Source organism: Fulmarus glacialis, unplaced genomic scaffold (genome assembly GCF_000690835.1).
Source record: "Fulmarus glacialis isolate BGI_N327 unplaced genomic scaffold, ASM69083v1 scaffold12914, whole genome shotgun sequence".
Lineage (NCBI taxonomy): Eukaryota > Metazoa > Chordata > Aves > Procellariiformes > Procellariidae > Fulmarus > Fulmarus glacialis.
In genome coordinates, this window is record NW_009208867.1 from 30,845 (window position 1) to 46,348 (window position 15,504).

Consider the following 15,504-nt stretch of genomic DNA (forward strand, 5'->3'; position numbering starts at 1 on the left):
AATTTCTTAGCACTATGGCTATACAAAACCAATATAAAAATGATAAACCTTTTGGCAACTCCTCCTCCACTTTTTCTTAGTCCCCTTATTTACATGTGCAATTTCGCATGCTAGCTCACCATCAAGCGCTGTGCAGTGCAGAGGGATATCCCGCTGTATATGGGACGTACGGACTGTAAATAACTGAGTAAGAAAAGCTCCACTGATAAAGGCATAGTAATTTCCAAAGGTTTCCAGGTGCTAGAACTAATTTGATTACAGAAACATAGAAGCTGTAATAAGGATGGCTGCTTCTCAATCAACTGTATTAAACTTCTGTTACATTATTGACATGTAAGAAATGTGATATAATTCTAAAATAGAGCATTATGTTGACAAGAAGATAATTTTGGGCAGCTAGATCACATTTATTACAAGGTGGAAGTGACATTTTTGTGTAGGCAAGTCACTTTTTAGAGCTTCTTCTCCATAAAAGAAAAAAAAAGAAAAACAATAGGAAGCTTCATTTCCAAAAGACATAAAGCTATCACATAAAAATAGAAAAGCACAAATCAAATAATATATTTATAGTTTAAAATAAAAGTAACCTCCCCCTCAGCAAAAGGCAGTTAAAGGGAAAAGATTGAAAAGGAAATTCTTCCACCTCCTTTTCATGGCAAACTAGGTACGAAGAACTGATGAGCCATTATATAACCATTTCCTTTCTTAAAATATCAACTCCTTTACACCGACTGACTCGTGCAAATATTCTGTTTGAAGAAACAAGCTTCAAAGTAATAACACTTCTTATTCAGATGTGGCCAGCAGTGCCGGCTGTTTGAATTTTGCAGCGAAGACAGGATAAAGCATAGCCAGCCTACCAATGGTACAGTGCTCTCCGTTCCATCCCTGGCTACATTCACATTTCCCGTCTTTACAGGTGCCATGCTCCGCGCAGCGGGGATGGCAGGCTCTCTGGTTGCAGGCTGCGCCTGTCCAGCCTTCCTCGCAGCGACACGTGCCACCCATGCACACACCGTGTGTGCCGCAGTCCACCGAACAGACTTCTGGATTTGAGAGGAGAGAGGGGGAGAAAAGGAGGCAGAGAGTGCACATGGGAGAGAGAGGGTATGCATTAATTAGCAGCACTACATTTTAATTCAACATGTGAAGAATAAGAAAGGCAAAATCTTTGAAAATTAAATCAAAGGAATTTACTGTGAAAGGCATTTTCAGGTAGGACCCAACAGAATACGGAATACAGAGTTTTATCTCTATGCTAATGCTCACTTAGTTATCCAGCAGACTTAGCGGTGCTTAAGAGTCCACAGCTCTTCTGTTAGCTCTGAGTAATTTTCAGTCATATTTTTTGTGATCACATATGTCTTAAGCGTAACCTTTTGTAACTTAGATTATATGGCACTCAGACCTACTAGAACTTACACTGTACTCCTAGTGATTATATGTGCCACATACCTAGGTCACTGCGTGTTGTGAGTGAAAATCTAGTATTAATGAAAGTTCATTTTAACAAGGTTTCCCCTTCCTACCCTGCTCCCTGTTTTCTTTCAAAGTACAAATGTGCCATTTCTGACACATTTTTTCATTATAAAGAATCAGCCTTAGTGAGACAAATTAGTACTATGCTGACATACTGACACATCTGTTAAATATAAAAGATGATTCTCTCTTACTTTCAGTAAATTTGTATCAGTGACAGCTACGAACAGTCTGGTTTAAATAATAGATTGTTAAAAAAATAAATCAACATACAGCAATTTAACTTGTCATTTACATATAGTAACAGGATCTTGTAACTGATAGAATAATTGAAAAATATGTTAACAGCCAAAGGTAGTCAGAGGCCAAACAAGGCATGTTAAGTCTCAGCTAATACAAGATGATAACTTAGACTGCCAGATTTTGCATTTACAGTTTTGGTTCATTTAATCAGGCTCCAGCAAACTTTACTTCTGCTAAGCAGACAACAGAAAAACAAGAGGAGATACAATACAGCCTGAGGGACTTCTTTCATTCCTTGGCATACAGCTGGCTGTAACCATGTACTGGTTCATAGAAGTACTGTACTTAGTTTTTGTTTTCTTGTGAAAGACAACAAACAGTTTAGTCATAAAAGACTGAAATTATTTTCAACAGCAAAAGAAAGAAGCATTCAGCGCAAGAAGGGTTTCCAGTTTCCCACTCAACAGTGTGTTTCTTCCCCCATAGGGTATAACCCCCTATCTCAAAGTGCTGTGGAACATTAAACATGGTGTCAAGGAGCTGTGATATTTCCCAGAAGAAACAGCCCAAAACCTTTATGGAGGAAGACAGCTGTAATTTCCCCCTCCCTGTTTTTTCCCTATACAGCATTTTATATCTACTTTGAATTAAATTTTTGATTAAGAGATGCAAGATGGTTTGATTAACTTTAGAGTCACAAAACGTCAGCGCAGCTCCAAGAAAGAAAGGTTTATTTCTCTTCAATCTAATCAATTTTTCATTAGGGTGAAGGTGTTTATCAGCTTTTAGCACACTAGCTTTCAGCAAGGTGCGTCAATCTTTGTAATGAACTTATTAATTAGAGTTAATTTAATTGAAGTGGAATTGAAGGGCTAATTAACGGACAAACTACTGATGAAGATAGAGGAAAGCTCTGCTGATTTCAAACCTATAAACCCCTCTGATGGAAATAACTCATTCTTTTTTTCTTCTAGCAGCTTAACAAAATGTTTATGGGTAAGATTTACTTTTTTAGTATACCACTCTGAAGGTCATTTTGCATGACTTCAGCAAATAGTCCATGTGTATTTTCACAAAGCTCTTTTGTGAGTTTGATACTTTTGAAATATTTGAGAAGATCAGAAATATTCTATGTTATTTTAATGACCAATCATTCCTTGAAACATAAGTAAAAGATGGAGCATAACTGAATAATCAAAAATAGTGTAGAGGACACTGTGTCAAGATATAGAGGATCCATATTTTGCCAGAGAACTAGAAAGGGTCTCTCACAAATAGCCATTTTTAGTGCTAAAAGTGTTCAGAGAAGAATTTTTTTTCTAAACAAATTTAACAGAAGACAACATTTTCTTCTCTCTGTCAGTTTTTCTTGAATGTTTGGAACTCTGGCCTATCACTCTCGTATGCATAAACCATTATGGAGTATCACAGATCCTGGTCAGGAAGTACATTTGTTTTAAAAAGATGGTTCCTCATGAAAAAGTTATGTTTATTCATTAGCTGGCATAAACCCAGCTAGCCCATGTGTTCAGTTTTCATTAACAAAATCATCTGAGTTGTTAGATGAACTGTTTTAGACAAATATGTGTCTCACAGTTAGACATGATTTCTCTTTTGGTGTGTGGCTACCAAACAATATTCTAAAAACTTGCATTTGTCAAAAGGCTGCTGTCATACTTTATAAATATTTAGATTCTGCTCTCTGTGATAGTACCTCCATTCATTTTCTCCTTTTGTTTCTAAGCTGAGACCACGGTTTTAATAAGCTCAGTTTCAGACTTCAAGAAATCCCTCTGCTTCTTCACCCCTAGCAACTCCTTCTACCCTGGCAGCCTGTGCCCTTCCTCAAAAGCTGTTTAGGATTCATTCTTGCATTCCCTTTGCCTTCAAACTGTAACACTGTCTGCTTTTCAAGAAAAATACCTCCAATTAGCTGGAGAGATTTTTAAAATGTGACTGCTTCTAGTTTCAATAGTGTAGTTTTAAGTTTCTAAGTAGATGTATTGGGTAAGATGATACTTAGATCCATGTATCCTACAAAGAACATTCTGTACTTGCATGTGAAGTACCTGAAGTTACCAGGTGAAGGCAGCTAAAAGATACCAACAAATACATTGATTTTCAAATACTTCAAATTCATCAATTATTTTAATCTTTGAATCAATTCACAGTTCATGTTGAAGTCAACTCAAAGACTTCCATCAGCTCAGCAGGTCAGGTCCTAACACAATAATGTCATGAAAATGCTGCTTATTCAAGATGTCACCGTTTTACAAAATGCAAGTGCTTTTAACCCTTACCATTGGAGCAATCTGGACCTGTCCAGTTGGGGTCGCAGGTGCAGGTACCACTCTCTTGAAGATAGGTGCCATGGCCCGAGCACTGGTCAGGGCACATTGTCTTCAGGATTTCACAGTTGTTGCCGCCCCAGCCCGGGTTGCAGTGGCACTCGCCATGGATGCACACGCCGTGGCTGGAGCAGGCTGGGTCCAAGCAATCCGCTGCGGGGAGATGAGAAAGATCAGCTTAAACTTGTCATTCCTAACAACAGTAATCAACCCTAGATGCTTATGGCACTTTGGGGCTTAATCCACACTTTAAGACCTTGTGAAATAGGCAGCGTTGCACTTATCTTAAAAGTAAACATTAGTAGGTTGCAGCTGAGAAGTTCACCTTTGTTTCATTGCAATGAGTGAGGAAAAGACAAAGTGGACCAAGGTATCTTGATGCCAGCCTCCCTTCTCTGGCTACAACGCAAATCACTCTTTATCGTCACTAATTGCACAGCGGCAATTTTCTTTGTAAAACCACCTTGCTCCCACATCACTTTCTGGTATTGTGAAATTTGTGTGTGCACATAACTGACATCAAGACATTTACAGGCTACCACTGAGTTAATGGAGAACCTTTCAAGGTTTGCTAATTTTTCTGAATTACAACAAGATTGGTGTTGAATCTGGGGCAACTGATCTCTGTTCTGCCTAATCAAGGTGTAACAAGTGTTGGATTCCCTGCAGCACTCGGTATCAACTGACCCCATCCACCGCTACAGAATTTTGACAGCTGTACAGGACCCTCAACTTGTTTCAGAAATAAATGAGTTGCATACTTTCTATCTGTCTTAATTCACTTTAATGTGCTTTAGATGACGAGATTTAATTTAGCAATTTGACTCAATAAAATGTTACACTTGTAGGGTCAATGGTCTGAAAATTTAATTCCAGAGACTTAATTGCATTACTTTGTATGTGGAGATCAATAAAATCAATTTGATTGAGGAAGAAAATGGCGCGTTTTACTCTCTAAAAAAATAGAATGGAAAATGAACTGCATTTTGCAGCACACCAGAACGAATATTATTATGCACATCTCTGGAATACAAAAACGACGCATCATTTTTCACTCCGATGCATTTGAATCAGCACTTTCCACAATGTGGTTGGTGGAAAAGATCACTAACAAATGCAATACATTAATGATTTATTCTATACTGTGAAAATTCACTAAGTCTTCCTGTATTCCAACATGTATTTTTTGTGTGCTTTCTTCTTAGCTGACCTCAGCCAGAAAAAATAAGTAAAAATATACTGGCAAGCAAAAAGATATCACACATTACTAAGAATTTTCCCACCGATTACTTGAGAATAAAGAAAGTATAATAATTCTGTAGAATTCAGTGATATAGTGATTCCCAAACTTGATTTTTGGTATTCTGAAATGGTTTTTGAAGAAACACCATTAGTGTGTATGATCCAGATCTAGCAAAATCAATAGAGCTGGATGTGCCAGCTGGAAACCTGACCAACAACAGCAGTTGGGGTAAATATTGTTGCTGGGGTAAATATTTACTCATTTACCTTCTTCACAGTTTTCTCCTTTGTATCCAGAGTTGCAGGCACAAGAGCCCATGATGCAAATGCCCCGGCCCCCACACTGGGGATCGATGCACTGAGTTGTAGGCACGTCACACTCGGTGCCCTTCCAGCCGCTGTAACACAGGCAGCGCCCTTTGGAGTACTGCCCATTGCCACTACACAGCACTGGGCAGGCTGCTGTGAAATGAAACACGGCAGAAAAATTAAAACCAAGTTCTTCACCAAAGCTTTATAAAGAAGCAAGTCACATGCCAGTTGCTTTCCCAATGTATTTGTCTTCGTGCTCACTTAAACTGACTTGAGAAAAGGATTGGGTTGATTTACCTCTCGAACAATCGGGGCCCAGAAACCCTGGAAAACAATGGCAGGATCCAGAAACACATTCGCCGTTACCATGGCAATTTCGGGGGCATTCCACCACAGACTCTAAAGGGAAAAAAAGGAAGACAATTCACAGATGCCCACCGCATGAAGTACCTATCATTTGAACCACTACTAACCGACAGCCCGCTCTCCCTCCGAAAGAAGTGTTTACATTTTGTTTGTTTGAAGAGCACAAATAGCTGTGATTTTCTATTGCTGATGCCTCTAGTATCTTAGGACATTATATTCCAACAAAAAGGCTCAAATTATAATGGTAAAACCATATGAGCTCCATACTTAAAATCCAGCCCTGTGCCATTTAACGAATACTTCAAAACAGTGTCCTCCTTTCAAGCACTGTTTTACGAGAAGGTACACTCCTTATGCCTTATGCCAAGTAATTAAAATATATATTCTGCATTTTATTCTGAGCAGCAAAAGAAACACTATGAATGGAAAACCTGTGAAAAAAAGTCAGACCATTTAACTACAAAAATGTGTATTCCTAAAAAACCTGACCAGAGCCTAGCATTTGGTAAAAGTTTTGAAGATTACGCTTACCTATAATTATGGTATTAAAAGACACCTGCTCTGTATTTTTCCCATCGTTATAAAAGGCCAGGTGCCAGATGCCAGAATCCAAATACTGGATAAAACCTGCCTCGTGGAGACTGATAGACCTCGCCTGCCGCCCTGCTCTCTCTGACTCCAGCAGGTTGCGTTGCTCCCTCGCAATCAGCCGGCTGCCATCCAGGAGCTCCACAAAGTCGTACTGCGGGGAGGAACAGACAGGAGCTTGACAAGTCACGGGATGACCCACGGCACCGCCAGCTCCCCCATAACATCCTGACAATCTGCTTGTATTTTGACCAAGAGTTTCCTCTTCGGAGCGGGGAAGTAGGAGCTGAAACCAACCCTTGCTTATTTCTTTGCCCCTTGCTAAGACTTCGAACAAAAATACCAACTAGTCCTCATGCTTATTAGAGTGGCTTTTTCTGTCTGCAGTCTGAATTGCAGGTGAGAGCTAACTTTCAAAGTGTGTTATATGCATATGGGTTAATAATAATACCCAACACCAATAATCTACTTTGCTTTTCATTTAGTTTCAGATGAAGGATTAAATTGCTCGATCCCCCTTTCGGACAGTCTGGAGTTCTGGAGGAAGGAGAGCAAGAGCTCAGCATATAAAGCTGGGGGAAGAAGAAGGAAGCGGGGGACGTTTGGAGTGATGGCATTTGTCTTCCCAAGTAACCGTTTCGTGTGATGGAGCCCTGCTTTCCTGGAGATGGCTGAACACCTGCCTGCCCATGGGAACTAGTGAATGAATTCCTTCTTTTGTTTGCTTGCGCATGCAGCTTTTGCTTTCCCTATTAAACTGTCTTTATCTCAACCCACAAGTTTTCTCACTTTTACCCTTCCAATTCTCTCTCCCATCCCACTGGGCGGGAGTGAGCGAGCAGCTGTGTGGTGCTTAGATGCTGGCTGGGGTTAAACCACAACAGCTTCCTATCACAGAAGCCCAAAAGAGGAAGTGGAAAGCATAAAACATTGCAACTGTTGAAAATGACAAACTGACAAAAAATATGGTACCTCAGGTCAATGGACAGCACATATTGTTTTGTTAACAACCACCAGTGGGGCTTGGAAAAATGTAGCAGCATCTCAGCTGATACAACAAGCAAACTCACAACCCGAGATGTTATGCATGTTAATCTTAACTAGTGCTAATAGCACCTGGAGGGCTAAATCTGCTCTGGGCCCTGCACTGATTTACGCTGTCTGGAAGTCTGCTCTCATGGCTTGAAAGATGTCTTCTGCACATTTATCCTGTAAAGATCAATGTGTATATAGCAAAATTAAACAGGTAGGAAATTAAAGAGTATTCTTGCTTGTGGTAGAGAGTCTCTGCTTTTCCTAAAAACAGTTTCACTTTTACTCTGACACGTTTATTGTATGAAGTGAACTGTAACACGTAAACCTTCAATCTTCCCACAGGTTTGAGATCTCTCTCAAATGAATTTACGTCCAGGGCCTATTAAAGTAAAGGCCAGTATACGATTCACGGATTCACCTGAGCTAGGATAACATCAGTTACCGGGACCAGAGAATCAGTGGTTTTACACCCTGACTTGTGACCTTCAGAAACTGCTCCTGCGACAAAAGAAAACATGATAGCCTTCGCTCTGGAACAAGGGCTTAAGTACTTATGTTCTCTTCTTGAAATTGCAGGCCAAAATTCACTGCTATTGTAAGAATGTTCCTCTCCAGTAATCAGAATTATCTTCCTACCATTCAGGATGTGAAGGAAATGCATAGTTAATATGCCTCTATCAACACCTGAGACACTTTTCCAGCTATGTCTAAACCAGCAGAATAGAACATAATGTGATTAGGATGTACAGAAGCTGGTACCTCGGTATGCTGCCACTTTGAATGTACATGCTGCACCACATGAAAACAAATGCAACCATTTTGGGAGAGCACCAATTATTCAAAACCATTCAACATTCTCATTTGTCAGAGAATTAAAAATTTATCTTATTTTGTGAGAGAGAGAAAAACAATTTTAGTTGTGTTTTTTGTTTTCCCCCCTCCCACCTGACTCAAGAATGCTTCTTTCTGGTCATGTTTTTCACTAATATTTTAAAAAAGAGAAAGCTCAGGGAGTTTTGAGTTTTAACAAGTCATTTATGGACATTAGGAGCGACCTTGTAATTTGTGTAGTGCAGAGGATCATCTTTTGTAGGAGGACAATTTCAGATTAAAACCATATTTTTGACACAGAAAAAAGTGATTACACTACTTGATTGACCACAAAGAGTATACTAATGGCTGACAAGCATGGTATAATTAATGATTCTGTATTTGTAATGTAATAAGGGCATATGCTGTTATCAGAACACCATTTTAGACTACATTTAAAAAGCCACACAGAGGGGAATTTACTGTTCGTTCTGTCCCCCAGCAAAAACCAATAATTGATCTTAACCCTTTTAAAGGCTATTTTTTATATTTAGGACATGATAACAGAAAGAGACTGGAAAAACAATTACCTTCATAAGCAAAAACATACCAATTTTATTTTCTTCCTATGAGGATAAATTAATTGCCTTTATATTGAGACTAAATGCGTTGATTTGCCCTACCATTCCATTCAGCTTTGCTTTAAACCAAAGTCCTTTTTTTATTCTTAAAGTCTCTTTAAATAAACATATTGATTCTCTGGTTGCAATGGAACTGACATTTTTAGAAAGTGTCACAAAGACTTTCAGGCTCGCATTGATTGGGTTTTGAATGGACAGCCTCCGTCAATTATTTCTGGTTGATTTATTTATGATTCCCCAGAAAGAAAGAACTATGCATCTCAGATCAGTCTGTGACACACACATAGTGGCTGTGCTTGAGACTGATTTTAGTACCTAAAGAGAATACAGAAACACAACCAAAACTTCTGTCCCCATTACACTATATTAAACCATTTCCTACATGCTATATCCCTGTTATTTTGGATTATGGGACAGAAGGAGAGTTAAATTTGCTGCATTCTGTTATTATTTTATGATGAAATGCTAAGCAACTGATAGGAATGGTTTAGATACAGTCGATCCTGTTCCAAGACTTCTTGAGATCTCTCCCAAGCTCAATTCTACCATGCTTTCATTATGTCCCTCACAGTGGTAGGATAATCGGCATCAGAGGTTGTACAGCTATGGAAAGATAGACTCCAGTTTCCTCTTACTCACTGCCTGGTTTTAACTGGATACAAAAAAGAGGTGGATGAACAGGCAAAGGGTCCGGGAGAGAAGTGGAGAACAAGGTGGCAAATGTAATACGCAAGTTTTGCATTATAGCCAAAGGTGACATGGAGAGAAGGCAGACATTCATAGAAACACTGAAGCTGTAAGGAGGGAGCTAAAGGAGATGGTGGCTTGTGGTGACACATGTAGGGTGTCATAGCCATATGAGCAAAGATATTGGTGGGGGACAGCTAGTAAGGAAACTTTACAAATGCTGGCAGAGTGCAGGTAGTAATCAGTTCTCTATTATTTGACATAAGATCTGAAAATTCAAATACTGACGTTTGAGAAACAGGCAGCAGTTGCTCATTTGCATAAATTTTGTTATTAGCACTTGTCACTCTGTGACTAGGAGATAAGGGCAGATAGCATTCAAGAGATGCAGACATGAAGTGATATATATGGGTGAGATCCTGCTTTTCAAAGTCCTCATGAAACAACCCTAGCTTTACACATCCAGAGATGGGCTCTGAGCCAACTTTTATCATTCTGGGATGAGATCTTGGAGCTATGGTAGACAGATCTACGGAAATATCAGTTCTACGATCAAAAAAAAAAAAGCAGACATCATTAAGGCATTGTATGAAACTATCGTAATTAAACATCTGCTACGTTCTGTGCTGTTCTGGTCTCCCCATCTTGAAAAGGCTTCAGTAAAACTAGAGAACATTCAGAAAAGGACAAGGATGATCAAAGGATTGAAGCAGCTTTCATACAAAGAATGACGAAACAGACTGGAAAAAACAGAACTCATTGAGGACACTAGAGATCTATAAATCAAGGGTGGCATGCAGAAGAAATCGGTGAGAAACTCTCCACTGCCTCTTCCAAAACACTACCAACAGGGCGTCAAACTAAAACTACCAGGAGGCTGCCTCAAAACACACTGAGCAGTGAGATGTGTGAAATGTGTAGTTAAGCCCTGAAACTCCTTGCTGCAAATGTCACGGATGCTAAAAGCTTCCATAGGTTCAAACGTGACTACACAAATTCACAGGAAAAAAGAATCTATCAAAGGTTGTAAAATACAAAGACAGCACCTTTGACTCTTGAAGTCCTTCAGCCTTAGAACGCTGGAAGCCAAGAGTGTATTCTAGGAAGAATCGCTACAAATCTGTCATGATGCTATATTAATCTCTACGTATCTACTAATGGCCACCATCACAGACAGAATGCTGGGCTAGATGGGCCTTTGATGAGACCCAGTGTGGACTTCATGTGTTTTTCTAATATGTTCCTGTGATACTTGGAGCTATACGAGTAAGCTGCCTCATCTGATGGAAGGATATGCAGTGAAGCCCAGAATTAGTTAGTCTGCTCCTGCCTGGCTTGCAGTTAACTTTTGTGAGTACAAGCCATAAGGGTTAGGGGAAATAAGAAAACAATAAATAGATTTATGCTTGCAAACCCCGCAATGTTCTATGTCGTTAGACATCCTTTTGCCTAAATACCTTATTTTGTTTATATAAGCTACTTTGGTAAAATACATATGCGATTAGGACTTTGTGGCAGAAAGGCCTAAATTGTTGAGAAATATTTTACTCCATTTTTTTCCCCCATGTGCAGGAGCACAGTCACAAAAAAAACCCCAACCGCTCACTGGAACTGCATCTTTTGGAGATTACATACGTGCTTTATCTCAGGCACCTAAACCAGACATCACTGGGTTCAAGGCCATATAAACATTCTGATAACCCCGCACCCTTGGGAATCTTCAGCAGCCCTAGAAGTTCACCAGGGCATTGATAAGTAAGCATGCCTAATTTTTCAAGGTATTAAGTGTCAGTCAAATGGTTTGTAAAAAATACTCTAATGATATACCAGGCAAATATGGGACAAGAGAGCTTGGCCTATATCCTGGGAACAATATATCCAAAATGTCACAGAAACTACAGAAGACGTAGTAGCAGGATTTGCATATGATTCTTTCTGTTGTTTCATACTTTAACATGAATAAGCACTTTGTTAGTAGGAATCCAAAGGGAAAGGAGTCTGTGGAACACAGATGATGGGAAACAGATTTAGTTATCTTCTTTTCCCGAGTTTTTGGATAAACGGCACCCCTATTTCAATCTTTTGCCAGGATAAGGAATCAAGGAAGGATCATTTTTCATAGACATATCTACTTGCATAACTTCTCATATAAATGCACAGTTTTATTCATTCTTGCCACACATGTATTCCCCTAGCTCCTGTTATTATTGTTATCCTTGAGATGGCATTTGTATTCCAAACCCCTATTTCCAATGGCTGATAGCTTTCTGAATCGATTTTCTTTGAGCTAGAATTTCTCATGCTTGTTGTGACCCTGAGGGTGGGTGTTCATATGTGAAGGTCTGAAGAAAATCCATTTAATCATTTTTATGAGGATCAAATTTTTAAATAAACATAAGTGCATTTTCTGCATTCAATAAATTGTTTGTAGTTTAATGGAAACTAAACTAAAAAATAAAGCTAATGTAACATTCTGTGATTTTAGCAGCATGAAACTCCTTTGCTGACCCTAATTCTTCCTCTGTGGTTTGCAACTGCTAAATAGGTGATATAATTAGCAATATTTCTATGTTCTAGGTCTTATAAAAGTTATGCCTGAAGAAAAAACGAAGTAAATTTAAATAGTGCAGTAGCATGCAAATCAAAATAAAAAAAAAATAGGATTAAAAAAAAGAAATTTGAATTTTGCAGTTACGGATTTGCTGTTGCAACTGCGTATCAGGCATAATCAGTCAAGCTTCATTCCAATTATACCACTAGGCTGACATACTTAGAGTTGTGTCCAGGGCAAATCCATACACTTGAAAAAAAGATAAGTCAGTAAAATGTTGCATTAATTCTCTAAATGAGGTCGAAGAGCATGAGCTCAACTGCCTTTTCAGGTGGAACAGTGGTTCAGAGCCAGCACTTGGACAAATATTGAGCTGCAAGAAATCTAGAATAGGAGGGTCTTAAATCTTAAAAATACAATCTGAATACAATTGATTCTAAAATACCATCTCAGACAATGATTCTCCCTTTCTCCTGCCAATCCAGAAGACTATTCAATCTTTTATACTTTAACTTTTCTATAACTATGGATAAAAAGTGTTTCTTTGTTACTAGGCAAATGCATGACCATAGGCAATAAAAAGTCTTGTTAGAAACCTTCTGAGAGGTGGAGCAGAATAAATCCTCTGGGACAATTAAGAACAAATTCTCAAGACACTAAATGACTAGTGAAGACTGACACTTTTACAGCCCCAGTTCATTTTATCTTCGTAGACACATATTTCAGTATTTTTTCTTTTATGTATTTCTTTAGTGAGATACCAAGCTGTAAATACTGTAGCATTTGCTTGTAGAACAAACTGAAACTTCCTTAAAAAACTGTTGTCTTCTTGCTTGGAAATTTGGCAAATGCAGACTTTGCCAGCCACTCTTAACCGTATGTGCGGTCATAAGATGCTGTATTAGTTTGCTTAGGTTTTTAAAGATACGTCTATATACCACAGAAGAAAAAAAGTACCTATAAATTCTGCATGAAACAACTCGGTATCTAAAGCATCATCATCGCTCACGGCATTCAGAACAGCTCATAAATAAGACACCCCCCACCCCTACCCCCCTCTTAGATTTTTAGATCCCATCACTTACAGTATTATAAATGTTTTGGACATCACATGAGATCAATAAAGTATAAAAAGTAAAAACAAAAATCAGCAAAATGGAAAAGGATGTAATCCTGAGAAAGGAAAAAGATACAAAAGAGACAAGCTCACAGTTTTCAATAACATGTCCTACTTTTAATGCAAGCAGCTCTCACCTGAGTGTGTGAAGGTGGTAAGCCTTTTCGGCCATATACTCCAATCAATGCATCTTTCTGAAGGGATATATTGAATTTTAGGAATTGTGGCTGATCAATGAAGAGTTGTGATCTCCAAAAAATCCCAGGGGGAACTTCTTGTATCGCTCTTCGGCCTATATCAAGTTCTCCAGAATCTATAGTGTTGTTTTCTTGTGCAAATCCCCCTAATTTTCCTGACAGGTTAGAATAGTAAGAGATCAAAAATTAGTATTCCCTTCTTGCTTTCACTCATCCTTCATATGAACCGTCAAATATTTAGAATCACCTCAGATAAAATGTTACCTGACAATCTTTCTGAATATAAGATCCCAGGGAATTCACTGATTTGGAAATAAAAAGGCAAAGATACCACAAATACCTATGAAGTAAAAATACTGTAACTTCTCTAAGCACTAGCAATACGGAAACTGTTTTAGCATCTACATTAAACTATTCATTTTTTTCCCCAAGTATTTTAACAGGGTTTTCAAGCATAAAGTCTCACACTAAAAAAATTTAAGGTAAAGGGAAATGCAGCATACAGATTTTAAGAATAATAGATACATAAACATAAGCAGTCAAGAGAACTAATATACAGCCTTTTCTACATTAAATATCAGAGCATTTATATAATACTAACAATGCCTACAGTTCTGGTTTCCTATTTTTTGTTTTTGCATTCCCCAAAAAGAAAGGCAATGTTTCTTGCTCCATTGTGCCTATGTCCTTATACCTTTGCTCCCCATAATGCCTACATCCTCTGCATTCCCTAGCCTCAGCCCCAAGCTTGTTATCACCTCCTTGTCCACACTCCTGAATAAAATGTACAATAGCATGTCGAAGTCCGGTACTTTCACTATTTTCTATATCACGAATATTTATTTATCCTGCAGGCCAATTACTAGGAATAAGAACATAGCATTGAAGAGCATTAATGATTTTTCTCTATAAAGCATTTGTGCAACTATCAGTTAGCCTTAGGAGGCCAGTGCCTTCTACCTGCCAGATTAATAGGAAACAGAACTACTAAGACTGATGCACTAAAGAAGTGGTTTGCACAAACCATCACCACACAGCTTTAAAATCTGGGATGGTTTAGATGGGTTTGCATCAAGTCTGTTTGAGGCCAAAGACTCAGATCTGATGTTCAGGCACTAACCCCATGCTGTGTGGCTGGACAGAGGCAGTCTTGGAAGCTGGTGCCAGAGACAAAGCCTACTTCGATCCAATGGAATCAGCGCTGTCAAATCTAGACTAAGATGCAAAGACGTGTGTAAGAACTTGCTTACCAACACATCTCTACTCTGGAGTAAGCAAGTAATGCTGCATTTAAGCCGCTGGCACCTCAAGGTGAGCCTTGAGTGAAGCAATATAAAGAAAAATGGAACTTTAGTTACAATCTTACAGTCTGCTGTTTTTACCAATTTACATTGTTTTTTTCAGCAGCTACTCTATTGTAAAGATTGAACTAAACTCATCTGAATGTGATAAGCATGTTCAAGTGATACTGACTTGTTTGCGTACAAGTGTTCTGAAGAACCAACAACACTCCGTTACTGCCCTGTCTTTTATGTTCAAATCCTACATTATTCATCATTTGATGGAACAAACTGACACAACCTTTTTGCAAACATTTAGACTTTAAAAAACTAGATTAAAATCTGAAATGCCAGGTGAGGTCACAGATTGATCCTCGCCACTTTTTGTGCATCCAAGATGAACAGAGACTGCTGCTGAATTAAACAGGTACAGAAGCACTACTGAGAGGCCTTGAGTGGGGGCTTGTATCATCATCAGAGCTGTACCACAATGGTGTCGCAGTCACTGAAAATGTCTCTTTTACAGGATCACCATATTGATCAGTGTTCTGCTGAGATGAGACAGTGAAGTATCTGATCTTGGAGAAACCATGTTTTTACACTTTTCA

General features: G+C 38.7%; 1 protein-coding gene across 1 annotated transcript in view; it reads right to left on the bottom strand.

Moving 5' to 3' along the window:
* LOC104075983 (teneurin-3-like) overlaps positions 1-15,504 on the bottom strand; it is a gene marked incomplete at its 3' end in the record, with an annotated part of 96,715 nt that overhangs the window by 25,210 nt on the left and 56,001 nt on the right. The window contains exons 5-10 of the mRNA XM_009576667.1: positions 13,557-13,771; positions 6,522-6,732; positions 5,922-6,023; positions 5,580-5,774; positions 4,023-4,223; positions 861-1,046 (exon numbers count right to left, since the gene is read on the bottom strand). Of these exons, the coding sequence (XP_009574962.1) occupies positions 861-1,046; positions 4,023-4,223; positions 5,580-5,774; positions 5,922-6,023; positions 6,522-6,732; positions 13,557-13,771 (1,110 nt within the window). The remainder of the gene's footprint in view (positions 1-860; positions 1,047-4,022; positions 4,224-5,579; positions 5,775-5,921; positions 6,024-6,521; positions 6,733-13,556; positions 13,772-15,504) is intronic.